The sequence below is a fragment of the Echiichthys vipera genome (assembly GCF_963691815.1).
Source record: "Echiichthys vipera genome assembly, chromosome: 5".
NCBI lineage: Eukaryota > Metazoa > Chordata > Actinopteri > Perciformes > Trachinidae > Echiichthys > Echiichthys vipera.
Genome location: NC_139830.1, coordinates 465571 through 493366, shown reverse-complemented (window position 1 = coordinate 493366; position 27796 = coordinate 465571). Strand labels below are relative to the sequence as shown.

Genomic DNA, 27796 nt, shown 5'->3' with positions numbered 1-27796 from the left:
CTGATCTCAGGACGACGACCAGAGCGTCAGCGTGTTCACGATGTGCCGTCGGATCTCTGCGGTTCTGACGCCGTAGACGATCGGGTTGAAACAGCTCGGGAAGAACAGGTACATGATGCTGAAGAAGACCCGGGCGGCGGCGGGGAGCTGGTTTCTGATCCGGTACGACAGGAACGCCGTGAGCACGATGGTCAGACTCACGCTGATGACCAGGATGTGGGTGACGCAGGTGTGCAGCGCTCGCACTCCCGACTTCCCGGAGCTCAGCACGGAGACGAATATGACGACGTAGGAGGCGGCGATCATGAGGAAGTCGGCCACGGGGATGAGTAGTATGGAGAGAAGCCCGGTGAGGCTGTTGGCAGCGGTGCTTCCACACGCCAGCTCCACCAACGCCATGTGCTCGCAGAAGCAGTGGTCTATCACGTTGGTGGAGCAGAAGGACAAAGATCCTGCCAGAACCACGACCAGCGAGACCATGACCACGTTCCTGATCAGGAGAGGGAACACGAACATGAGGAATCTCGGTAACGCCATGCGTTCGTGGTAGCGCAGCGGCGTGCAGATGGCGAAGTAGCGATCGAGCGCCATCCACAGCAGCAGGGTGGACTGGAACGCTCCCAGCAGGTGGACGAAGTACATCTGGAGCAGGCAGCCGCTCAGGGAGACGCCCCTCCAGTCCAACAGGAAGCTCAGCAGCATGTTGGGGACGAAGAGCAGCGGGAGGCTCAGGTCCACGCACGCCATGCCGGCGATGAGGACGCACATCGGCGTGTGGAGGCTTCTCTGCGTGACCACGACGTACAGCAGCAGCGAGTTGGCCGACAGCGACACCACCAGCATGAGGAAGAAGGGGACGAAGAGGACGGGCCGCAGCGCTCCGAGGTCGGCGAAGCCGTCCAGGACGAAGTGTTTGTGCGACGACACGTTGTCCATCGTTCAAGGGGTTCGAACCGTTACCTGGAAACAGAAAAACACGTGGGAAAGGTGAATCCATGAGTTTAAAATCAACACATTAACGAGTTTAAAGCTGCAGCGTTCGGTTCATTCACACGTCAAGACGAAGACGATGACGAAGACGATGAAGATGAGTCGTTCCTCTGTGGATCAGACTTAAACGCTTTGATATGAATCACAAAACAATAATAAACAATAATAAATAACAACAAAAACTGCAGGAATATGATATAATATCCACTTCACACTGACACACCCTCACGTGGGTGGGACCATGAGACCACTGAAGGACGGGTGAGACCACTGAAGGACGGGGTGAGACCACTGAAGGACGGCGTGAGACCACTGAAGGACGGCGTGAGACCACTGAAGGACGGCGTGAAACCACTGAAGGACAAGGTGAGACCACTGAAGGACGGCGTGAGACCACTGAAGGACGGCGTGAAACCACTGAAGGACAAGGTGAGACCACTGAAGAACGGCGTGAGACCACTGAAGGACGACGTGAGACCACTGAAGGACGGCGTGAGACCACTGAAGGACGGCGTGAAACCACTGAAGGACGGCGTGAGACCACTGAAGGACGACGTGAGACCACTGAAGGACGGCGTGAGACCACTGAAGAACGGCGTGAGACCACTGAAGGACGGGGTGGGACCACTGAAGGACGGCGTGAGACCACTGAACACTGAAGGACGGCGTGAGACCACTGAAGGACGGGGTGGGACCACTGAAGGACGGGGTGAGACCACTGAAGGACGGGGTGGGACCACTGAAGGACGGCGTGAGACCACTGAAGGACGGGGTGGGACCACTGAAGGACGGCGTGAAACCACTGAAGGACGGCGTGAGACCACTGAAGGACGGGTTGGGACCACTGAAGGACGACGTGAGCTTGCCCTCCCACTGTGCCTCCGTCCCGTGCCCCCTCCCACTGTGCCTCCGTGCCGTGCCCCAGCACGTGTCACGGCTAAAGTCTGGTGCCTTTGACCAGTGTGAGTGCAACCGTACCACGTCTAGGAGCGGCACGCTTGCCGTCCACGGCCCGTTTGGGAGAGGTGGGCTTTAGTAAAGCATGTTTGCACGTGTACGAGCACGAGCGTGCGCACGTGTACGAGCACGAGGCCTACGGCGGTTCTGAGGTCATTTCCTGTGCGCCTGTTGGGACGTAGAAAAAAGAAGGAGGGACCATGCGCGGACATGTTTTTAACGTGTTCTGGGTTTTGGTTTCGTTGGCGTCTGATTTAAGGTTCAGTTCAGACGATGAGACGGAAACTCTAAAGTGGCGTTCTCTCTCTCTTTGTTCTGCGTGTAGACGAGCGACTGTGGGGGGGGGTTTAACCTTTTTTAGTCGCCGTCTAAACGAAAGAAACATGTGATCGAATATTGTGTTGCCTTCAGCTGCAGCGTCGTCGTGGAAACAGGGCCGGGGTTGTTTGGTGTCTTGTTGACAAAGTGTAAGAATCGTAAAAGTGTGAAAACGATCAAACAGCAAAAGCAGATTCAGATTTAACGAATTCAACGAACGCCGTCCAGAAAACGCAGCAACTTAAACGTCCATAAAAAATCACAATAATCAGAAACGTGACTCAGGTTTTTATGTTTGTTGAGTTCTTAAATATGAAATAAATATCTTATTTATATTAAAATGATTTAAATGAAACACAAACTGAACTCCTGCAGTTTAACGGACCCGACCTGAATTTGGATCAAGTTTTATTTTGTGTTTTTTATTTTTTTAATTAAAGTAAATTACATTTATTACAACGTGCAGCTTTAATTTGACCTCAGGAAAAAGATTCAACCATAATAACAATAATAATAATAATAATAATAACAAACTTTGAGCCAAAGTAACTCAGATGTTTGTTCAGAACAATAAAAAAATATGATCATGTTTTAAGTTTTTTCCATAAAATTAGGAAAAGTTATTAAAGATGAAGTCGACCGTGTTTTTGGAGATTCAGGAACTTTAAACTTTAAACTTTAAATATTAAATATTAAACTTTAAACAGCAGCAGGTGAGAAAGTCTTGACCCGATCAGAAGATTTCAGGAACCAGAAAAGAGACAAAACTAAAATAATCGATGATGAAAATGATTAAAATGATGATTTTGATAAAAACTTATGGGTTCATCTTTAAAATTCATAAAAAAGTTTTTAAAGATGAAGCAAAATTAATAAAAAAAATGCTGTCGGACTCACAGTCGGACGTGTTTTTGGAGATTCAGAAACTTTAAATGTTAAATAATAAAAGTTAAAAGTTAAATTTTAAACGTTAAATGTTAAATAACTTGTGTTTGAATCTGTGCAGCTGTGACCTGGAGCAGCAGGAACCTTTGTGTGTTTGTGTGACAAACTTTAACCTTTCATCACGACAAAAAACGTCTTTTTTAACGTTTCATCTGAGCAGAAACAGAAACGCTGACTCAGGGTTTCGGACTACGGGCTCCCTGAGGGACAAACTTAGTGACACAGGTTTGGTTCTGGACTCTTCACCTTTGAGTTTTACGTTCTTTTACGTTTTTCCTTCACTGTTGTTTCTCAGAACAAACGATGTTTAAAGGGGACGAGGAAGCTTTTTCTGATTCTGAAGAAACAAACAAACAAACAAACAAACAAACAAACAAACAAACGAAGAAGAAGAAGAAGAAATGCTGAAAACAGAAGAACAGAGTCACAGTTCAGCTCCGCACCGCCACATCAAAGGTGATGTTCTGGGTCAGAGGCTGTGGTTTGGACCTGAAGGAGCAGTTTATATATTTATACATTTATTTATTTATACATTTATTTATTATATTTGTTTATTTGAAGGTAAAAGGATTGAAAACGCACGTTTGAACGTCTGCAGTGCAACAAAAGCTGCGATCACATTAAGGAAACACTGAGGGGACAGCAGCTCAGTCCAGAGGCGACTCTGCCGGGAACCGGGGGGTCGCCGGCTCGAGTCCCTGTGTGGACCGTGGACTGGGCACTGCAGAGGTGCTGTGGAGCAAGGCACCGAACCCATAACTGCTCAGGGCGCTGGTCACTGGCAGCACCCTCGCTCTGACTCCTGTGTGTGTGTGTGTGTGTGTGTGTGTGTGTGTGTGTGTGTGTGTGTGTGTGTGTGTGTGTGTGTGTGTGTGTGTGTGTGTGTGTGTGTGTGTGTGAATTGCGGGACTATTAAACTAATTCTTCTTCTTCTTCAAACACGTTGAACTCTTGTTGTGATTTTGTTGCAGTTTGTTTCCACAGAACAACAAAAAAGTTGTTTTGTGTTTGTTATTTTCAGAGTTTGTGACGCAATGATCTCCGCGCTGTGGCTCACCTGTAAACACCTGTGAACACCTGTAAACACCTGTGAACACATAAACACCTGTGAACACATAAACACAACAGTGAACACATAAACACCTGTGAACACATAAACACCTGTAAACACCTGTAAACACCTGTAAACACCTGTAAACACATAAACACCTGTGAACACATAAACACAACAGTGAACACATAAACACCTGTGAACACCTGTAAACACCTGTAAACACCTGTAAACACCTGTAAACACACAAACACACCTGTGAACACCTGTAAACACCTGTAAACACCTGTGAACACCTGTAAACACCTGTAAACACCTGTAAACACCTGTAAACACCTGTGAACACATAAACACCTGTGAACACCTGTAAACACACAAACACACCTGTGAACACACACACACACACACCTGTAAACACCTGTAAACACCTGTAAACACCTGTAAACACATAAACACACCTGTAAACACCTGTGAACACCTGTAAACACACAAACACCTGTGAACGCCTGTAAACACACAAACACATCTGTAAACACCTGTAAACACATAAACACCTGTAAACACCTGTAAACACCTGTGAACACATAAACACACCTGTAAACACCTGTGAACACCTGTAAACACCTGTAAACACACAAACACACCTGTAAACACATAAACACACCTGTGAACACCTGTAAACACCTGTAAACACCTGTAAACACCTGTAAACACCTGTGAACACATAAACACACCTGTAAACACCTGTGAACACCTGTAAACACCTGTAAACACCTGTGAACACATAAACACCTGTAAACACCTGTAAACACCTGTAAACACACAAACACACCTGTAAACACCTGTAAACACACAAACACACCTGTAAACACACAAACACACCTGCGAACACACAAACACACCTGTGAACACACAAACACCTGTGAACACAAACACACCTGTGAACACACAAACACCTGTGAACACACAAACACACCTGTGAACACACAAACACCTGTAAACACCTGTAAACACATAAACATATATATAAATATATATAAATGTACCTGTGTGTGTGTGTGTATGAACGGCTCCTGGAGGTGGAACCGCAGCCTCTGATCCAGATGATCACCTGTACAGCGAGGGTGCGTTTCACCGCACAACACCGGGTCTGTGAACGCTGGCGTCTGCAGGTCGGCGAGGATGGCGCCCGCCCGCTCTCCTCCGTCCCCCTGGCCCCGCAGAACGCCGCCTCAGCACTTTTATACGCTGCTGAGAGAGAGTCAAGTCCCACAGAGCCTCAGATCAGCTGAGAGACCACTGAAGGACGGGGGGAGACCACTGAAGGACGGGTGGGACCACTGAAGGACGGGGGGAGACCACTGAAGGACGGGTGGGACCACTGAAGGACGGGGGGAGACCACTGAAGGACGGGTGGGACCACTGAAGGACGGGGGGAGACCACTGAAGGACGGGTGGGACCACTGAAGGACGGGTGGGACCACTGAAGGACGGGGGGAGACCACTGAAGGACGGGTGGGACCACTGAAGGACGGGGTGAGACCACTGAAGGAAGGGTGGGACCACTGAAGGACGGGTGGGACCACTGAAGGACGGGGGGAGACCACTGAAGGACGGGTGGGACCACTGAAGGACGGCGTGAAACCACTGAAGGACGACGTGAGACCACTGAAGGACAGGGTGGGACCACTGAAGGACGGGTGAGACCACTGAAGGACGGGGTGAGACCACTGAAGGACGGCGTGAGACCAGTGAAGGACGGGGTGAGACCACTGAAGGATGGGGTGAGACCACTGAAGGACGGCGTGAGACCACTGAAGGACGGGGTGAGACCACTAAAGGACGGCGTGAGACCACTGAAGGACAGGGTGAGACCACTAAAGGACGGCGTGAGACCACTGAAGGACAGGGTGAGACCACTAAAGGACGGCGTGAGACCACTGAAGGACAGGGTGAGACCAATGAAGGACGGGGTGAGACCACTGAAGGACGGGGTGAGACCACTGAAGGACGGCGTGAGACCACTGAAGGACGGGGTGAGACTACTACGTAGAAAAAAGAAGGAGGGACCATGCGCGGACATTTCAAACAATGGCGGTGAAAGGTTCACGTTGGTGTGATGCGGAGGTGGAGTGTTTACTGCAGATTTGGTCGATGAAAAGATTCAAAAACAGTCGACAAGACGCACAAAAACTCCGAGGTCTACGGAAAGATCTGGAAACAAAGCCACGCATCGCCATGACGTCATCAATGCGTGTGACGTGTTACGGCGTGATGACGTATAGGCAGCAAGAAGCATTCTCCGAGGCCCAGGTAGTGTGAGTACAAACGGGCCTGGAGGGGGGGACAAGGACCCTAAAGCACGGGGCACGGGACGCACGCACAGTGGGAGGGCGCTCTAACCTGTGACGGAGGCACAGTGGGAGGGCGCTCTGACCTGTGACGGAGGCACAGTGGGAAGGCGCTCTAACCTGTGACGGAGGCACAGTGGGAGGGCGCTCTAACCTGTGACGGAGGCACAGTGGGAGGGCGCTCTGACCTGTGACGGAGGCACAGTGGGAGGGCGCTCTGACCTGTGACGGAGGCACAGTGGGAGGGCGCTCTGACCTGTGACGGAGGCACAGTGGGAGGGCGCCCTGACATGATATTTTCGCCACTTTAACCCGTCCTTCTTTGTGTGTTGTGTGTGTTGTGTGTCTGTTGTGTGTCTGTTGTGTCTTTTCTGCGTCAGGAAACAAACTTTCTGACAGAAACGTGAACTCCAGGAGCACAGGAACCACACGTCGATGCCCTTTAGCGCGTGCAGCCCTGCGGCGTCTGTGGCGTTTCCGGTGTGATGTCACAGAGGGAAGTGGGGGCTCGTGTTTTCGGTCTGTTGGACGCTAACGAGTCCCCGCGGAGCTCCTCTGTGCAGCAGCCTCATCAACAGTAGCTATTTTCAGACCCCCCCCCGGAGGGACGTCCGCGGACACTCGGACACTCTAGAGGCTGCAATTAAGCACGCTGCATCATGGGAGGGGGTTCTGCTGTCGCCACGGTTACCGCTCCTGTGTAGTGACCACGGGAGGTGATGTTTGTGTTGGCGTTTCCGCGGTGGGGCTTTAGTGGCATCATCACGCAAACGCATGAACACAGGGAGCTCTGTAATCTGAGATATTCAGGGTTTATTCTTCATGTTTCACCCAAATTAAACCGTTTGCACCTGATTTTTACAAATCATCATCGATGTCCTGCGTTCAAAAGAGCCACTGGTTCAATTCCAACAAGATCAACTTTCCAAATGAAGAATCCAGAGGAACTTTGTTCTGCATTATGTTTGATCAAAATCACAAAACTGCGAATTACAAAGCTACTAATGTTGGAGAGACTCGTGAATAAGAGTCATTTTACACAGTTCACAAGAAGAGTGTCACTGTTAGAGCTACAACAATGAATCAGGCGGTTAAGTAAGGGCGCCCTCCCACTGTGCCTCCGTCCCGTGCCCCAGCACGTGTCACGGCTAAAGTCTGGTTCCTTTGACCAGTGTTGGTGCAACCGTACCACGTCTAGGAGCGGCACGCTTGCCGTCCACGGCCCGTTTGGGAGAGGTGGGCTTTAGTAAAGCACGTTTGCACGTGTACGAGCACGAGGCCTACGGCGGTTCTGGGGTCATTTCCTGTGCGCCTGTTGGGACGTAGAAAAAAGAAGGAGGGACCATGCGCGGACATGTGGACAATGAGTCCAAAAAACCCACAAAGCCAATAACGTGGCTTTCCATTATGTGGCCAAAAGACCGCACACTTTTGTAAACAAAGCGACTTTAGGTTACTTGTCCCCCGTTCCAGGCGACCCGAATTCGGTACTGGTTGTGGAAACATAACCAGACCAGGGAACACAGGACCCGCTTTGCGATGTCATCATTAATGTGTGTGACGTGTTACGGCGTGATGACGTATAGGCAGCAAGAAGCATTCTCCGAGGCCCAGGTAGTGTGAGTACAAACGGGCCTGGAGGGGGGGACAAGGACCCTAAAGCACGGGGCACAGGACGGAGGAACAGTCGGAGGGCGCCCTTAAAGGGGGGATTTGTCTTCTGTCATTAAAAGGTGATGGATTTTGTCTTTGAAGTGTCTCACACAGAATAATAACTTTGGTCTTTGGGAAGTTCAGCTCCAAAGACCAAGAGTTTAATTAACCCCAATGAAAATGGCCATACCAGTTTTAAGTCTAACTTTGGAAGTTATTCAGTCTCCTTCCTGTCACGCTACCTTGGTGTGGCGGGTACCAATGGATGCATTTAACCGTCTTGTTTTACATGATCCCAACGGGGTCATCCCTGGGTTCTCTGGGTCTGATGTTCCCTGGTTGCATAAGCCTCTTCCTTCGCTGATTTAATCCAGCATTTTGTCAGGGTCAGGGTTAGAGGGTAGTGTTGGGGTCAGGGTTAAAGGTTACGGTTAAGGTCAGGGAAAGGGGGTAGTGTTAGGGTCAGGGTTAGAGGGTACGGTCAGGGTTAGAGGGTAGTGTTAGGGTCAGGGTTAGAGGGTAGTGCTGTAACCTCTAACCCTGACCCTAACACTACCCTCTAACCCTGACCCCAACACTACCCTCTAACCCTGACCCCAACACTACCCTCTAACCCTGACCCTATCACTACCCCCTAACCCTGACCCTAACACTACCCTCTAACCCTGACCCTAACACTACCCCCTAACCCTGACCCCAACACTACCCCCTAACCCTGACCCCAACACTACCCTCTAACCCTGACCCCAACACTACCCTCTAACCCTGACCCCAACACTACCCTCTAACCCTGACCCTAACACTACCCTCTAACCCTGACCCCAACACTACCCTCTAACCCTGACCCCAACACTACCCCCTAACCCTGACCCCAACACTACCCTCTAACCCTGACCCCAACACTACCCCCTAACCCTGACCCCAACACTACCCTCTAACCCTGACCCCAACACTACCCTAAGGGGGTAGTTTCAGGGTCAGGGTTAGAGGGTACGGTCAGGGTCAGGGTTAGGGGGTAGTGTTGGGGTCTACATAGGCCTTTTTGCCGGGGAATTCGGAGCTGGTTGTGGAAACATAACCAGACCAGGGAACATCGGACCCTTTTCTGGGTAAATGTCCCCGGTCACATTCAAAGCGAGGAGCTTAGGTGCCAACAGTACCAACATCTTTGTAGTCGGGGCAGTTTATGTTCGTGGGCCGGATGGAAGCGAGTGACGAATGAGTGAATGAAAAAGGTCAAAGAGAAATAACAACAATAAGCATTTTCATTTATTTTCATACTTATTTATATATATTTAAATATTTATCCATTTTATGACGTTTATTTGTATCCTTTTATTTTATCTGCTGTTGATTTTGCTGAGGGAATTTTATTTTGTAAAGAACAAACAAGAGAAACTTCCTGTTTTTACATCTTATTCTTTTACAAATGTATTATTTTTTATGACTCCAAATGCAAATCAGCAAATACAGCAATAAAAATAAATCTTATTTCTCTTAAATGTTGTTTAAATGAGGCTGGGGTTGATTTATAAATACATGAACAAAGTGTTAAACTTTCAGAATAAAGATAAAACCTTTAACCTTTTTATTGTTTATATGAAGAGTTGTGTAAAATATGCAAATGAGGCGTTTTTTAATGTTAACTTTGGTGAATTTAGGAGAAATCTGCAGCCACAAACAGACAAAGTGAAGTCAGATAAATGTTTTTATTCATAGTGTGAAATATGACGAGTCATAGAAGAGACACAGCAGGAAATCTATGAACTGACCAATGCATGAAAAACATCTCTATGTGCAGCGTAAGAGTCTGTTTCATACACAGGAAGTGATTTAACATCGTTCTCAATCCTGTGGCAACATTAACTCTTAGTATTATTAAATATTTAGCTTCTTTATCTTGGAATAAACTACAGGATAATGTCATCAGCACGGTAAAAAGCAGGATTAAGGACTTTTTAAATGCAGTTTGCACACGTTCTGTCTCTGAGCACTGATCTGCTGCTTTACTCTGTTGATTTATCGTGTTTAGTTGTGTGTTGTTTTGCTTTTAAACGTTAAAACTTGTGTGTTTATGCTGCTGTCTTTGGCCTGGACTCCCTTTGCAAAGAGATTTTGAACCTCAACAGGGATTTTCCTGGTTAAATAAAGGGGAATGCAATGAAACATCAACAAAGCACAGCCAATTCAAATCAGGAAAAGCTGAGAAACATCACTGCAGAGAGTATTTATAATACACATAAGTGATTTAACACTATTCTCAATCCTATGGCAACATGAACTGTCAGTATTAACAAAGCACAGCCAAATCAAAGCAAAGCCCTGAGAGACTGTCTCAGTGATCTACACTTTAACATGGATCAGACTTTTACATGTGATGCGTATTTTGGACATTTTCAGCCCGTACAGTAAAGGGTTGAAGAGCGGTTGGCACATCAGCCAGTACAAAGATAGAATAATGCGTATTGTGTTTGGGACGCTGGTCAGATTAAACCTGCCCTGCACTATTTCAAAGAAAGCCCCACAGGAGAAGTTGAGCAGAGACAGTAGGTGAGGTGTGCAGGTGCTGAGAGCTTTCTGTCTCGTCTGTTTGGAGCCAGAGAAACACACTTTAAGGATCCTCATGTACGTGAAACAGATCAGAGAAACAGGAAATACGGTTGATAGAAACGTTGCAACGAGTCCGTAAATGTTAATAATGGTTGTGTCAGAGCACGCCAGTTTCACTATTAAGTAATTGTTGCAGTAAACTCTGTTAATCATGTTCCCACACAGCTGTAAACGGGAACTGAGTGATAATGGAATAAAGCACAAAACACAACTATACAACCATATAAGAGCAATAAACACTGCAATCTTACCAGACGTCATAAGAGTGTTATATTGCAGAGGACGACATATAGCGAGGTATCGGTCATAAGACATGACTGCTAAGTTAAAGAACTCCACAACTCCATAAGTGTACAAACAGAAAATCTGTAGGAAACAAAAGGAAGTAGAAACATCGTGAACGTCAGAAAGAACCTGAATCAGGAGGAAAGGAAACAACCCTGTGCTTCCAAACAGCTCATTTACAAACAGGCTGCACAGGAACAGGTACATAGGTTCATGTAAGCTCCTGTTCATACAGATGACCACGATCAGCAGAACATTAGAACAAACTATAGACACATACAAACACATGATAATCAGGAAATACAAGTATTTAAACAGCCCTGTGTGAAAGTAGGCACCGAGTGTGAAATATGAAACCTGTGTGGAGTTCATCATCATCGTTCCTTTGGTTCAAAATACACAGAAACAAAGTGAGTTTAACACGAACGCCACATGTTGTTTGTTCAGTGCACAGATATTTTAAACATGCATCACAGAGTGCAGCTGAAGCATCATCACAAACAGCACTCAGCCTACCTCCACTCAACGAATGAGCCACAGTTCATGTGTGAGAGTCCGTTCATGTGAGCTTCTGTTCCTGCAGAGAACCACACTGAGCACAACACTGGAGAACACGACCCACAGATAAAAAGTCACAATAATCAGCAAATATCTAAAAACCCCAGTGTCAGAGCGAGCGACCAGTGTGAAATATGAAACCTGTGTGGAGTTAATCATCATCCTCCGCACGTAAACAACATTCATTGTAATTGCACTAAACCATTTACTCCCTTCATTAAAGTCTTTATAATGTTTAGATCAGAAATAACAAACCACAGTGAGTGCAGTCCGACGGTGAGTCCGTCCTCACTGAGCTCAAACGTTCGCTTCTTGTAATCATTTCAAGTGAGGAGACGCCTACAGCAGCACGCTGACGTCATCATCGAAGGACCAACCAACGCACTCTGGATCGAACGTCGAGGGAGAAACAAACTAAATGAAGAATTACAGAACAGGAACATTATAATGTCACAGTGAAGTTGACCTTTTGGATCAACATGTTTTCATGGACAAGTCCGAACTAAAGTCTATGAAAAGTAATGCACAGAAGTTTGTACGAATAAAACACGCTGACGGGTTAGGGTTAGGGTTAGGGCTGGACTGGAAGTCACAACACGCTAAGCCGGCAGTGCAGCAACACACAAAAAACACGTTAGAAGACCGATTTTAGCGAACAAAAGGTGGCGATTAGAGTTGCCGTGGAAAACACTTGGTTAGGATTCGTAAAAAGGCTGTGGTTTGGTTTTAGTACGGACAGGAATTGAACCCCCGCTCATTAAAGTCCTGTGTTGTGGATATAAAATGTCATAATTCCATAATTTGTTAATCCCCTTGAGTATGGCGGAGAGGCCCCGAGTTCCTGACCAGAGCACTGGAGGAGTGGCCCATGAAGTCTGCTGCAGATGTGTCCTCCGGTACCAGGGACGAGGTACTAGGCCCCAGGCAAAGAGGTTGTCTGCTTCAGGCGGTCCTAGCGGTGTTAAATCCATGGTCAGGGGTGGGGAGTTCACGTGGCCTCCTACGGTTGATGATAGGGGATCCTCACCAGGTGCTGCCACAGGGTCTTCGTCGACAGCATCTAATGCCTGCAGTACAGAGTAGAGTACAACAAAGTCCTTAGTTGTATGGTCCCAAGAGTGATCCATGCAGATTTGGTTGAGGACCTCTCATCTGAGGGCTTTCTCAAAACTTACCAGCGATTTACCGCTCGGTCGTCCCAAAAAGCTCGGGTCTGACCGCGGCACCAACTTCGTGGGGACCAGACCTGTGATCTCAGTGTGTGCATGTTAATGACAAATGCTCCATGCACAATAAAGTTAGTCACAGAGTCCCACAGGGTTCTGTCCTTGGACCAATTCTATTCACCTTATATATGCTTCCCTTACACTCCCTAAATATATATTGTTATGCTGATGATACACAATTATATTTGCCCATCAAACCAGAAGAAACCGATCAGTTAGCTAAACTTGATGAAACTGGATGATCTATAATTTTCTGATGTTAAAACTGAAGTTGTACTTGGCCCTGAAGGCCAAGGATCTGATTTTGACCCAGCCAGTCTACATGTATGTCACGGACTTGAGTGCTTAGGAATGTGTCCTCCAGGGTATTTCAAGACTATTTTATACCGGAGCCATTACGACAAGTTTGCTTATTAACCCTGACGTTATTGCACTTGGCCTTCGAAACTCAATATCTAAAGATATTGTTACTCTGGATGATGTTGTGTTGTCCTCCAGCACCACAGAAGTTCAGCATCCGTGAGGAACTCGGAGTAGAGCCGCTGCTCCTTTGTGTTGAAAGGAGCCAGTTGAGGTGGTTCAGGATCATCTGGTCTGGATGAACCCTGGGCGCCTCCCTAGGGAGGTGTTCCAGGCACGTCCAGCTGGGAGGAGGCCTCGGGGAAGACCCAGGACCAGGTGGAGAGATTAGATCTCCACACTGGCCTGGGAACACCTCAGGATCCCCCAGTTAGAGCTGGTTAATGTGGCCCGGGAAAGGGAAGTTTGGGGTCCCCTGCTGGAGCTGCTGCCCCCGCAACCCGACCCCGGATCAGAGGCTGAAGATGAGATGAGAATAACTATTTTTATTTTCTTTTTTTAACTTTACCTCGTCACTAATGTTACATGTTATTCGTTTACTTGGTCGGTTATTGGGAAAGTGCCTGACGTGGGTTGTTGGGAGGGACGGCGGGATTCATGATTCATGTTTTTTCACCTCAAAGCAGAAACACTGTACAATTACTGTACTTGTTCTTGTGTGACTGCATAACTCAATAAAAAAAACTTTGGAGAAAAAAGAGTTAACTGTGGTATTCCCTACGTGTCATGACATGAATGAGGTGGGACTGATGTGTTGATGTGCCCTTCATAAAAGGATATAAACAGCAGATCACTGCAGCATGCCTTTAGTTTCTGCAGCACAGCAGCTGACACATGCTGAGCTGTGTTTCCGTCATTTAAGTAATGTGTTTGAATGTTATTGTAAATCATGTGAAGCTGAGTACTGAATGGTAAGTTTGTGCCGTTTGTGAGCTTTGAGGTTTGTTTTCTGATTGTGCTCTTGATCATTTAAAACAAAACAGAAGCAGTGTTGTCAATGTGAAGCTCAGCAAGTGTAATAATAGTGTCTGTGTTATTAAGAAACGTGTCTTTAAATAGGGAATTGTTTCGTCCGTTAAAACAGGAAAGATGGTAAATTCCACGTTGTCGTACTTCATCCTCAGCTCTTATTTAGATGTAGGGACTCTGAGATACTTGTTTTTCATGTTAACTGCCATGTTATACATTGTTATTGTTGCAGTCAACACATTTCTGATCGTGGTCATCTGTATGAACAGGAGCTTACATGAACCTATGTACCTGTTCCTGTGCAGCCTGTTTGTGAATGAACTGTATGGAAGCACAGGGTTGTTTCCTTTCCTCTTGGTTCAGATCCTCTCGGACGTTCACACTGTTTCTACTTCTTTCTGTTTCCTGCAGATTTTCTGTGTGTACACTTACGTCCATGTAGAGTTTTGTAACTTAGCCGTCATGTCTTATGACAGATATCTTGCTATATGTTGTCCTCTACATTATAACACACGTATGACTTTTAAGAAGGCCATTATCTTTATTGCTGTTTTATGGTTTTACTCGTTTGTGAAATTCTTAATTACTTTGTCCTTAAGCATCCGTTTGACACTTTGTGGAAACATCATAAACAGCGTGTATTGTCGTAACTACCTTGTTGTTAAGTTGGCATGTACTGACATCACAGTGAATAACATTTATGGGATTTGTGGTACTGTCGTCACCATTTTGGTTCCTCTACTTCCGATCCTTTTCTCCTACATGAAAATCCTTAAAGTGTGTTTTTCTGGCTGTAAACAGACCAGACAGAAAGCTGTCAGCACCTGCACACCTCACCTCGCTTCCCTCCTGAACTTTTCTTTTGGCTGCTGCTTTGAAATAATCCAGAGTAGATTTGATATGACCAGCTTTCCCAGTTTGCTGCGTATTATTCTGTCACTGTATTTAATCATCATTCAGCCACTTTTGAATCCTGTCATGTACGGATTGCAAATGTCAAAGATACGGAAAACATGTAAACATGTCCTGTGTGATAAAGTGAAGGTCTGTCGCAGAGATGTCATGTAGATTTAACCACTAAAGTGTTAATGCATTATTCATATCTTGCCTTGAAATGTGATTAAATGATTAAAAACATGCAACTAAATTGAAAAATGTGAGAGTGTTTGTTGTGGTTATTGCAGTTTTTCATGTTTATCCACATTCACCCAACAGTCATGACTCCAGGGACAAACTGTGTCCCCTAAATGTTCACACAGAGCAATAAACACACACTTATTATAACAAAGGGCTCTAACCTCTATGGAATACTAACTGAACTGCATTAGTTCAGATCATGTTCATACACATGGTTTAAAGTTGATTTAACTGCTAACTTTATGAAGTTAAAGTTGCAAAACAACACAATTCCAGCATTAAAATCTAAATCTAAAGTCACCTTTTCTTAGAGGTGGGATTGCTTAGTTTACATGGTGGGGACTTAGATGTTAATCTTAGTTTTCACTGCCTTTGTATTCATTTAAGTGCAGAATATAAATGAATAGAACATTTAATGTTGTCTTTAAGATGTAAAATAAACACAGGAGACGATGTGTGAGCAGAGCCAGGGAGCATGTTGACAGTCATCTGTAGTGTTGACTGTGCCGTGTGAACTGGTGTCATTCTTTGAAACACTTCATATAAAGTTTTGATTGGATGTAGTTTGCAGCAGTGGAGCTTTATGTTGAATTGGTTAAGTTTTGGACGGGTCATTAACTTGTCGTAATGGCTCCAGTCTGAAATACTCCTGGAATACCCTGGAAGTGTTCGAGTCCTTGACACACATGCAGACTGGATGGGTCAACATTAGATCCACCACGTCTGCTACTCTACAGGCCCGGTCCCTGACCTCCATGCAACACTGATAAGGGGTGTGGCCCAGGACAACCCAACAATGTCTCGAGTCTTCAGCATTTCAGGTTGAATCTCTCTCTCACTCACTCATCTTCAACTGCTTATTAAGGGTCGGGGCGTAGGGGCAGAAGATCTAGCAGGGACCCCAAACTTCCCTTTCCCGGGCCACATTAACCAGCTCTAACTGTGGGATCCTGAGGCGTTCCCAGGCCAGTGTAGAGATAATCTCTCCAGCTGGTCCTGGGTTTTACTCGAGGCCTCCTCACAGCTGGACGTGCCTGGAACACCTCCCGAGGAATGCATCCAGGAGGCATCCTTGCCAGATGCCTGAACCACCTCAACTGGCTCCTTTCAACGCAAAGAGTCAGTGGCTCTTCTCTGAGTTTGGGTTCCCACGATCTAGTTCTTTGGGTAATGACACAGCCTTCATGAAAACAGAATGAAGATTGACAAATAGAGCGAGAGCTTTTCCTTCTATGTCAGCTCTCTTCTCATTGCAACGGACACAAACAGGATTAGTGACAAAGCGTGGCCTGGGCGGAGGTCAATCCCCGCTGGGAATGAATTTGATTCATTGCCAAGAATCCGGACATATCTCTCTCTTTAAGTGTACAGAGATTGGATGGCCCTGACAAGTGACCCCTTCACCCCATACTCCCACAGCACCTCCCACAGTATCTCCCTGGGGAACTGGACAAATGCCTTCTCCAGATCCACAAAGCACATTTAGACTGGATGGGCACACTTCCAGGCCCCTCCAGGATCCTTGCAAGGATGAAGAGCTGATCTGTTGTTCCCCCTGTAATTGGCACACACTCTCTGGTCTCTGAGACCCACAATAGAGGGCGTGTTAGTCAGATTCAGGAGTTTCTTAAAAGTAATCCTTCCATTGCCCCATGACCTCCTTAGTGCAGGTCACCAGCGTCCCGTCCATACAGTACACAGCTTGGATGGTTCTCCCTTCCCCTCCTTAGGTGCTGGACATTTTTCCAGAAGCACCTTGGTGCCGCCTGAAAGTCCTTCACTATGACTTCTCCGAACTTCTCCCACACCCGCTGCTTTGCTTTGCAGTCAGACAGCTTCCCTGACAGCCAGTGTCCACCAGTGTTCATGTATAACCACCACATTGAGGCACCCAAGACCACAGCTCACCACCGCAGCTTCAGCAAAGTAAGCTTTGTACATTGCCCACTCGGGCCTCCGACCTACACAGGATGATGTGTGAGCTGAAGATCTCTCAGACAGGTGCCCCCTCCAGACATTCACCAGATGGTGATCAGTTGTCACCTCTGCCCTTCTATTGCACAAGATTGCTGCTCATGGGGGAATCGTTGGGTCTATGTAAATCAAAAGTGACTCATAGAGTGTGGTCTTTACCTACTCCCTATGTCAAGTGTCCTGAGATGATTTTTGGAAATAAAATTGAATTGAACTGAATTATTCATCCGAGTGTCCCAAACATGTGGCCTTAGATCAGGTGCTACGATCACAAAATCAATCAACGATCTTCGGCTTAGGATGCTTTGATACTACAATCAGTCAGGAGCACCTTTATGTTCGAACATGGTGTTCATTACAGACGATCCATAACTAGTACAGAAGTCCAATAACAAACGACCGCTCAGGTTTAGACCAGGGAGGCTGTCTCCATCTTTGCACCATGTGGGTGTTTGAGTCTCCCAGCAGAACTATGGAGTCCCGTACTGGAGCCCAATGCAAGATTCAAATCAGGTTCACCAAGAAGGATGAATATTTCGGGTATACGCAAAAACAACAGTCAGAGTTTTCTCCCCCACCAGCCACAGGCATAGGGAGGTGAGACTCTCGTCCACCAGGGTAAAATCCTATGCCGCGGTTCTCAGCCAGGGTTTTTTGAGGATCCCCACCCCCATCCGGCTCCTCACACCCTGGGAAACCCCAGAGAAGAAGAGGGCACAATACCTTTATGGTCGTACGGTTACAGAACTGAGATGTGTAGAGGTAAGCCCCATCAGATCTGACAGTTAAGGCCAAGCGTGACGGATGGTTTGCCTGTAACAACAGGAACTTTACTGCATGTGTTGCATTTGGGAGACGGACCAGAATGGTCATGACATGAATGAGGTGGGACTGAAGTGTTGATACGCCGTTCATAAAAGGATATAAACAGCAAATATCATTTAGACAATAGACGACAAAAGGTGTAAAGTTATTTACTGGTGCGCAACAACGCGCTCGTGGGGCGTCAGCCGGAGTCTTTGTGGTGAGTTAAAGGTAAACTTTTAAGAGCTGATGCAGATAACGTCAGTCGACCCTCGTCACCTTTAGTTCTTTGTCTCAAGCAGCAGCCGTTTGAAACGTGACTGATTTCATGAATGTGCAGTAAAAACAAAAGAATCCTGAATAAAAACTAACTTTACTCTCATCTGTAACTGATGTAAGACTCTGACAGGTGTTGTGGGAAGTTACATCACTGCAGCTCGTTAATGAAGTCCCTCAGGTCAAAGGTCACTTCAGCCCGTCAACATGTTTGTCCCTGAGGCGTCTTCACATCAGACACAGTTTCCACTAATGAAGCTGTGAGTTACAGAGGGAGCTGTTGACCATTAGCACAAACACACTCAGCCCTGATGGGTCCACAGAGGGCGGATCATGGCCTCCCCTCAGACCGCGCTCTGGCAACCTCAGGACCAACAAACACATCGGAGCACAGTTGTTTTGCTGGTCAGTAAATGTTTGATATGAACTGTAACGTTCTGATGACGTAAGAGCAGAATCTGAGGTCACTGTTGGGTTGATCCCTGCACACATGAGCTCTGTAATGATGTGTTAATATAAAGTTTTATCACCAGTGGGTGAACGGGCTGTGACGTAACCTGGAAACTGGAAACTTGGCCGACTTCCTGGTTATTGTGCCCTCTGGTGGAGTGATGTACACACAGCGAGCGTTATTATAAAAATGATTGTGATTCGTTTTACAGCGTTATTGTTGGGAAAACTCGTCACTCAAGGACCAGGTCCGGATCAACTCCATGTTATAATAAAATCATATTTGTTCTTGTACCAGAAGAGAAACAGTTATTCCACAGCAGTGTGTCCCCTGCTCTGAGCGCAGTCCTCCTACTAAAGTGTTCTCAGTATGATGCCGGCCAATCACGTTCAGTCTTACTGTTTTGGACGATGTGAGCAACAGGAAGCTGAGTGCAGGTCACTAAAGCCCAACTGTGTCACTGATAACAAGGAGTTTCTGGATGTTACACAGAGAACCTTTAATCTCCTTTCACACCACGACTTTCTGAGTGTTTTCAGCTCGATCCGAACCAAAGTTACAGGTGTGAAACCTCCCTGAACACCCCATTGTCGCCTACGTCCCACTAAATGTTTGTTTGATGTTTGAGTGGGTTCTGCATCGGCCCGTGTTTCACCTTTCCACCAAGTTTCATGAAGATCAGACGAGGTCCGATCAGTGAGGATGCGTCTGACACTGAGGATGTTGTTAGAAGCACTGATCCCTTCGTCGTCTGCTTGGTGCGTGCTGCGGTTTCATGTTCAGTGTTTTGTTCCTGGTCTCTCATGTTGTCTCTCAGCTGCTGCCCCTCCCCCTCCTGCGGCTGCAGTGATTGGCTGAACACGGCTGTTTTCACTCACTATAAAGGAGCTGGAGAAAGCTCCAGACGACGCCAGCTTTGAGGCCTTTGGTGTGTTGGTTGTTGATTCTTGAGTCTTGGTGCACGGGGTCGGTCATCTTGCTCACTTTTGGAGGGAGGGTGTTCGCGCTGGCGTTGTGTTGCATATGACAGCGATGTTGTTCAGTCTGTGCAGCGCTCTGCTTTTGCTAAAAAGAACATTTCCGATGGTGGTTTGGAGATTTTGAGACATTTTTATTTCCATCCATCCGTTCTCTAAAACGCTTATCCTGGACGGGGTCGCCATTCCCAGCGGACGTCAGCAGAGAGGCAGGGTACGCCCTCGACTGGACATCAGACTATTTCTGCTCACACTTCCCTTTTCATTGATTATTTCCTCGGATTAATTCTGTTTTTTGCTTCCCTCGTCCCCTGGCCTCGTGAGAATTATACTTTTAGCTGTTAGGCTGTGTGCACTTCTACTTAAACTGGAGCATTAAAGTATCTGTTTGGATATATTCCTATATTCAGTGAGGCTACAGTGTAAATGATGGGTTTCTGCTGCTTGTGAGTTTTGAGGTCAATATAATCAACATGTGAAAATAATGCCTTTGGTAGTGACAAGTTTGTTTCGTCCGTTAAATCAGGAAAGATGGTAAATTCCACGTTGTCGTACTTCATCCTCAGCTCTTATTTAGATGTAGGGACTCTGAGATACTTGTTTTTCATGTTAACTGCCATGTTATACATTGTTATTGTTGCAGTCAACACATTTCTGATCGTGGTCATCTGTATGAACAGAAGCTTACATGAACCTATGTACCTGTTCCTGTGCAGCCTGTTTGTGAATGAACTGTATGGAAGCACAGGGTTGTTTCCTTTGTTTCTGGTTCAGATCCTCTCGGACGTTCACACTGTTTCTACTTCTTTCTGTTTCCTTCAGATTTACTGTGTGTATACTTACGTAAACATAGAGCTTTGTAATTTAGCCGTCATGTCTTATGACAGATATCTTGCTATATGTTGTCCTCTACATTATAACACACGTATGACTTTTAAGAAGGCCATTATCTTTATTGCTGTTTTATGGTTTTACTCGTTTGTGAAATTCTTAATTACTTTGTCCTTAAACATCCGTTTGACACTTTGTGGTAACGTCATAAACAGTTTGTATTGTCGTAACTACCTTGTTGTTAAGTTGGCATGTTATGAGCCTCTAGTGAATAACATTTATGGACTTTGTGCCACTGCTGTCTCCATCTTGGTTCCTCTACTTCCGATCCTTTTCTCCTACATGAAAATCCTTAAAGTGTGTTTTTCTGGCTGTAAACAGACCAGACAGAAAGCTGTCAGCACCTGCACACCTCACCTCGCTTCCCTCCTGAACTTTTCTTTTGGCTGCTGCTTTGAAATAATCCACACTAGATTCGATATGACCAGTGTTCCCAGTTGGCTGCGTATTATTCTGTCAGTGTATTTAATCATCATTCAGCCACTTTTGAATCCTGTCATGTACGGATTGCAAATGTCAAAAATACGGGAAACATGTAAACATGTCCTGTGTGATAAAATGAAGGTCTGTCGCAGAGATGTCATGCCAATTTAACCACTAAAGTGTTAATGCATTATTCATATCTTGTCTTGAAATGTGTTGAAAAGGATTAAAAACATCGACATGCACCCAATAGTCATGACTCCAGGGACAAATTGTACCAGGTCCAGGGGGGCTGGAGTCTCCCTTAGAGAGAGGGGGAGAAGTTCAGCATCCGTGAGGAACTCGGAGTAGAGCCGCTGCTCCTTTGTGTTGAAAGGAGCCAGTTGAGGTGGTTCAGGATCATCTGGTAAGGATGAACCCTGGGCGCCTCCCTAGGGAGGTGTTCCAGGCACGTCCAGCTGGGAGGAGGCCTCGGGGAAGACCCAGGACCAGGTGGAGAGATTAGATCTCCACACTGGCCTGGGAATGCCTCAGGATCCCCCAGTTAGAGCTGGTTAATGTGGTCCGGGAAAGGGAAGTTTGGGGTCCCTGCTGGAGCTGCTGCCCCCGAGACCTGATCCAGGATCAGAGGCTGGAGCTGCTGCCCCTGAGACCTGATCCCGGATCAGAGGCTGGAGATGAGATGAGATAGATAATTTGGACAAACTCACATGAACTAGAAGTTATATTTGTTTTAAATAAGAAGAGTAGTTGAGATGGATGCATTTAAAGATTAACTGGAACCATTGGAAGCTTCTTCGAGCATAGGAAACAGTGGTGCGTTCAACATGGACACCTTAAAATAAATCTGCAGAGTCTAATTTAAACTACTTTGAGGGGTTGAAGATGTGAATCAAATGTATTCTGATATACAATGTAATGGATAATCCAGTATTCATAGTAAAAGTTGAGATGATAAAGAAAAGTTTGATTATAGCTGAGTATTTTATAAATCATCTCAATTTGCTGCTTAAATGAAAGAGTTGGATCGAGCCAAACACCAAAGTACTTAAAGCTCAACACTTGTTCTGGTGTTGATCCTTCATTAAATGATAAACTGTAGTCAGATCAACAGCATCACCAAGGCCTTGCCTGGTACCAGATAACATACTGCATGATGTATTTTTATTTAAAATGAGCCATTTCTGAACAGAGGTTAGGTCTGACTGAAGGGTTCAATTGCAGACTTGTTAGTACTTTAAGTATATAGCACTTCATCGTCAGCATATAGTTGTGTTTGACAGTCAGATATTAGGTTGGCAGGTGACCAAGCGACATCTTTTTGCTTTTCTAGATTAATTTGGACACAATCACATAAACTAGAAGTTATATTTGTTTTAAATAAGAAGGGTAGTTGAGATGGATGCATTTAAAGATTAACTGGAACCACTGGAAGCTTCTTCCAGTTTAGTGTTTGGTGCATGAAACAAAAGAGTTTTCTTCCAGTTTATGCAAACTCAGGCAAAATGCAGCGAAGTACGAAGAACTGAAAAGGAAAACATCAGATCTAGTTTAGTCTAGAGCTAGACTGCAGCAAAAAACTCACTAGAAGAGAAAGGCAGGGGAGCAGCGCCCAGACCAGGTGTATATACTGAGGTGGTAATGAATGGATGCAGGTGTGTCTCGTCAGCCTCGTCAGCCTCGTCAGCTGAGCCCTGCAGAGGGTGAGGAACCAAGAGGCAGGGAAGAAACACTAAGATACAGAACCCTCACAAATCTGATGTATTTAATGCAAAGTTATTAATATAAATATCACTGTCACGAATTTGGCGACACAGTGTTGTGGTGGTTAGCACTGTCGCCTCACAGCAAGAGGGTTCCTGGTTTGAATCCCAGCTGGGGCCCTTCTGTGTGGAGTTTGCATGTTCTCCCCGTGTCTGCGTGGGTTTTCTCCGGGTTCTCCGGTTTCCTCCCACAGTCCAAAGACGTGCAGGTGTTGGGTTCATTGATGACTCTAAATCACCCGTAGGTGTGAATGGTTGTCTGTCTCTGTTCGTCTCTATGTGTCCTGTGATAGACTGGCGTCCTGTCCAGGGGGGACCCCGCCTCACGCCCGATGTCAGCTGGGATCGGCTCCAGCCCCCCGTGACCCCGACAGGGACAAGAGGTTGAAGATGAATGAATGATGACTATCATGAATTTCATCATGTAGACTCTAATTCAGTCGATCTTTGGGAGAAGACTCCTAATGTTCAGATGGATCATTTTTAGGCCTTTAGCTGTATCAACTGTGCATCATTGGGTGTAGATACGGTCCCAGAGACCTTCACCTCACACCTCCGGAGGAGCTTTTCTGGCGTCCCTGTGGAGGTTGGGGGTATTGAACCGGAGTGGACGATGTTCAAAGCTTCCACTGCTGAAGCCGCAGCGGTGAGCTGTGGCCTCAAGGTCTCAGGTGCCTCAAGGGGCGGTGACCCTGGACCACCGTGGTGGACCCCGGGGGTCAGGGGTCCCCCTGAAGAAGGAGGCCTTCAGGATCTGGTCTCCCAGAAGACTCCGGAGGTGGTTCTGAGGTCCCCACAGGTCTGAAGACGCTGGTGCCCTCAGCTGATGAGGTCATGGGGCGGTGGAAGGACTCTGAGGAAGTCCTGAATGGGCCCAACACGCCCTCTTTTGTAGAGGCAGAGCTGGAGGCTGATGGGGATCATCGTCAACATCTCTGACAGAAGTCACTGAGGAAGGAAACAAGTCCACAGAGGCAAAGCCCCAGGATCCATGAGCTGCATCCACACATGCTGAAAGCTCTGGGTCTGGAGGGGCCGTCCTGGTCCTGGTCCTGGTCCTGGTCCTGGTCCACACGTCTCTGACACACTGGTGGAAGTCTGGGACAGTGCCGAGGGAGTGGCAGACCGGGGTGGTGGTCCCTGTTCAGAAAGGGGGACCAGAGGGTGTGAGCCAGTTCCAGGGGGATCACACTCCTCAGCCTCCCTGGTGAAGTCGACTCCAAGGTGCTGGAAAGGAGGTTCGTCCTGTAGTACCTCAGACTGAAGAGGAACCAGGTGGATCCAGTCCTGGACCTGGACCAGGACCAGCTCTGCACTCTCAAGGATCCTGGAGGGGGTCTGGGAGTGTGCCCATCTGGTCTACATGTGCTTTGTGGGTCTGGAGAAGGCCCATGACCGGGTCCCTCGCGAGATACTGTGGGAGGTGCTGCGGGAGTCTGGGGTGAGGGGGTCACTTCTTTCCTACCCTCACCTGTGGTCATGAAAGCTGGGTCAGGACCCAAAGAACGAGGTCGCGGGTACAAGTGGCCGAAATGGGTTTTCTCAGGAGGGGGGCTGGAGTCTCCCTTAGAGAGAGGGTGAGACGTGAACCCTGGGCGAAGGAAAGGATATAAACAGCAGATCACTGCAGCATGCCTTTAGTTTCTGCAGCACAGCAGCTGACACATGCTGAGCTGTGTTTCTGTCATTTAAATAATCTATTTAAATCTATCTTTACCTTGTGTGAGGCTGATGAGTGAACGGTAAGTTTGTGCCGTCTGTGAGCTTTGAGGTTTGTTTCCTGATTGTGCTCTTGATCATTTAAAACAAAACAGAAGCAGTGTTGTCAATGTGAAGCTCAGCAAATGTGAAGATGATGCCTTTGTTATTTGGAAAAGTGTCTTTAAGTGAAGGGAATTGTAAATCATGTGTTGAAAACAATGATAATCGAACATTTTTACAAGTTTGTTTTGTCCGTTAAATCAGGAAAGATGGTAAATTCCACGTTGTCGTACTTCATCCTCAGCTCTTATTTAGATGTAGGGACTCTGAGATACTTGTTTTTCATGTTAACTGCCATGTTATACATTGTTATTGTTGCAGTCAACACATTTCTGATCGTGGTCATCTGTATGAACAGAAGCTTACATGAACCTATGTACCTGTTCCTGTGCAGCCTGTTTGTGAATGAACTGTATGGAAGCACAGGGTTGTTTCCTTTCCTCCTGGTTCAGATCCTCTCGGACGTTCACACTGTTTCTACTTCCTTTTGCTTCCTGCAGATTTTCTGTGTGTACACTTACGCAAATATAGAGTTTTGTAACTTAGCCGTCATGTCTTATGACAGATTTCTTGCTATATGTTGTCCTCTACATTATAACACACGTATGACTTTTAAGAAGGCCATTATCTTTATTGCTGTTTTGTGGTTTTACTCTTTTGTGAAATCCTTAATAACTTTGTCCTTAAACATCCGTTTGACACTTTGTGGAAACATCATAAACAGCGTGTATTGTCGTAACTACCTTGTTGTTAAGTTGGCATGTTCTGACATCACAGTGAATAACATTTATGGACTTTGTGCCACTGCTGTCTCCATCTTGGTTCCTCTACTTCCGATCCTTTTCTCCTACATGAAAATCCTCAAAGTGTGTTTTTCTGGCTGTAAACAGACCAGACAGAAAGCTGTCAGCACCTGCACACCTCACCTCGCTTCCCTCCTGAACTTTTCTTTTGGCTGCTGCTTTGAAATAATCCAGAGTAGATTCGATATGACCAGTGTTCCCAGTTTGCTGCGTATTATTCTGTCACTGTATTTTCTCATCATTCAGCCACTTTTGAATCCTGTCATGTACGGATTGCAAATGTCAAAGATACGGGAAACATGTAAACATGTCCTGTGTGATAAAATGAAGGTCTGTCGCAGAGATGTCATGTAGATTTAACCACTAAAGTGTTAATGCATTATTCATATCTTGCCTTGAAATGTGATTAAATGATTAAAAACATGCAACTAAATTGAAAAATGTGAGAGTGTTTGTTGTGGTTATTGCAGTTTTTCATGTTTATCCACATTCACCCAACAGTCATGACTCCAGGGACAAACTGTGTCCCCTAAATGTTCACACAGAGCAATAAACACATACTTATTATAACAAAGGGCTCTAACCTCTATGGAATACTAACTGAACTGCATTAGTTCAGATAATGTTCATACACATGGTTTAAAGTTGATTTAACTGCTAACTTTATGAAGTTAAAGTTGCAAAACAACACAATTCCAGCATTAAAATCTAAATCTGCAAGTCACCTTTCTTAGAGGTGGGATTGTTTAGTTTACATGGTGTGGACTTAGATGTGAATCTTAGTTTTCACTGCCTTTGTATTCATTTAAGTGCAGAATATAAATGAATAGAACATTTAATATTGTCTTTAAGATGTAAAATAAACACAGGAGACGATGTGTGAGCAGAGCCAGGGAGCATGTTGACAGTCATCTGTAGTGTTGACTGTGCCGTGTGAACTGGTGTCATTCTTTGAAACACTTCATATAAAGTTTTGATTGGATGTAGTTTGCAGCAGTGGAGCTTTATGTTGAATGGGTTAAGTTTGGGACGGGTCAATAAACTTCTCATAATGGCTCCAGTCTGAAATACTCTTGGAATACCCTGGAGAACACGTTCCTAAGCGTTAGAGTCCTTGACACACATGCAGACTGGATGGGTCAACATTAGATCCATCACGTCTGCTACTCTACAGGCCCGGTCCCTGACCTCCATGCAACACTGATAAGGGGTGTGGCCCAGGACAACCCAACAATGTCTCGAGTCATCAGCATTTCAGGTTGAATCTCATCCATCCCCTACATTTCTTTCTACTCTCACTCACTCATCTTCAACTGCTTATTAAGGGTCGGAGCGTAGGGGCAGAAGATCTAGCAGGGACCCCAAACTTCCCTTTCCCGGGCCACATTAACCAGCTCTAACTGTGGGATCCTGAGGCGTTCCCAGGCCAGTGTGGAGATCTAATCTCTCCACCTGGTCCTGGGTCTTCCCCGAGGCCTCCTCACAGCTGGACGTGCCTGGAACACGTCCCTAGGGAGGCGCCCAGGGTTCATCCTTACCAGATGATCCTGAACCACCTCAACTGGCTCCTTTCAACACAAAGAGTCAGTGGCTCTTCTCTGAGTTTGGGTTCCCACAATCTAGTTCTTTGGGTAATGACACAGCCTTCATGAGAATAGAACGAAGATTGACCAATAGAGCGAGAGCTTTTCCTTCTATGTCAGCTCTCTTTTCATTGTAACGGACAGAAACAGGATTGGTGACAAAGCGTGGCCTGGGCGGAGGACAATCCCCGCTGGGAATGAATTTGATTCATTGCCAAGAATCCGGACATATCTCTCTCTTTAAGTGTACAGAGATTGGATGGCCCTGACAAGTGACCCCTTCACCCCATACTCCCACAGCACCTCCCACAGTATCTCCCTGGGGAACTGGACAAATGCCTTCCCCAGATCCACAAAACACATTTAGACTGGATGGGCACACTTCCAGGCCCCCTCCAGGATCCTTGCAAGAGTGAAGAGATGATCTGTTGTTCCCCCTGTAATTGGTACACACTCTCTGGTCTCTGAGAACTACAATAGAGGGCTTGTTAGTCAGATTCAGGAGTTTCTTAAAAGTAATCCTTCCATTGCCCCATGACCTCCTCAGTGCAGGTCACCAGTGTCCCGTCCTTACAGTACACAGCTTGGATGGTTCCCTTCCCCTCCTTAGGTGCTGGACATTTTTCCAGAAGCACCTTGGTGCCGCCTGAAAGTCCTTCACCATGACTTCTCCGAACTTC

The 27796-nt window shown here is 46.3% G+C and overlaps 5 protein-coding genes across 5 annotated transcripts; 3 read left to right on the top strand and 2 right to left on the bottom strand.

The window, feature by feature from the left end:
- Positions 1-6: 6 nt before the first annotated feature.
- Positions 7-936, bottom strand: LOC310947347 (olfactory receptor 52E8-like; the record flags this gene model as incomplete). The annotated part of the gene is made up of 1 exon (XM_083914138.1): positions 7-936. The coding sequence occupies one exon, from the start codon at positions 934-936 to the stop codon at positions 7-9; it is 930 nt and encodes a 309-aa protein (XP_083770264.1).
- Positions 937-10608: 9672 nt separating this feature from the next.
- Positions 10609-11538, bottom strand: LOC310947683 (olfactory receptor 10A6-like; the record flags this gene model as incomplete). The annotated part of the gene is made up of 1 exon (XM_083914574.1): positions 10609-11538. The coding sequence occupies one exon, from the start codon at positions 11536-11538 to the stop codon at positions 10609-10611; it is 930 nt and encodes a 309-aa protein (XP_083770700.1).
- Positions 11539-14393: 2855 nt separating this feature from the next.
- LOC310947336 (olfactory receptor 11A1-like) lies at positions 14394-15341 on the top strand (the record flags this gene model as incomplete). The annotated part of the gene is made up of 1 exon (XM_083914126.1): positions 14394-15341. One exon carries the CDS (start codon positions 14394-14396, stop codon positions 15339-15341), a length of 948 nt encoding a protein of 315 aa, XP_083770252.1.
- A 5082-nt stretch (positions 15342-20423) lies between these two features.
- On the top strand, positions 20424-21377 carry LOC310947335 (olfactory receptor 11A1-like; the record flags this gene model as incomplete). Its single annotated transcript, XM_083914125.1, has 1 exon — positions 20424-21377. One exon carries the CDS (start codon positions 20424-20426, stop codon positions 21375-21377), a length of 954 nt encoding a protein of 317 aa, XP_083770251.1.
- A 3562-nt stretch (positions 21378-24939) lies between these two features.
- Positions 24940-25887, top strand: LOC310947334 (olfactory receptor 11A1-like; the record flags this gene model as incomplete). Its single annotated transcript, XM_083914124.1, has 1 exon — positions 24940-25887. The coding sequence occupies one exon, from the start codon at positions 24940-24942 to the stop codon at positions 25885-25887; it is 948 nt and encodes a 315-aa protein (XP_083770250.1).
- Between the last annotated feature and the right edge of the window lie 1909 nt (positions 25888-27796).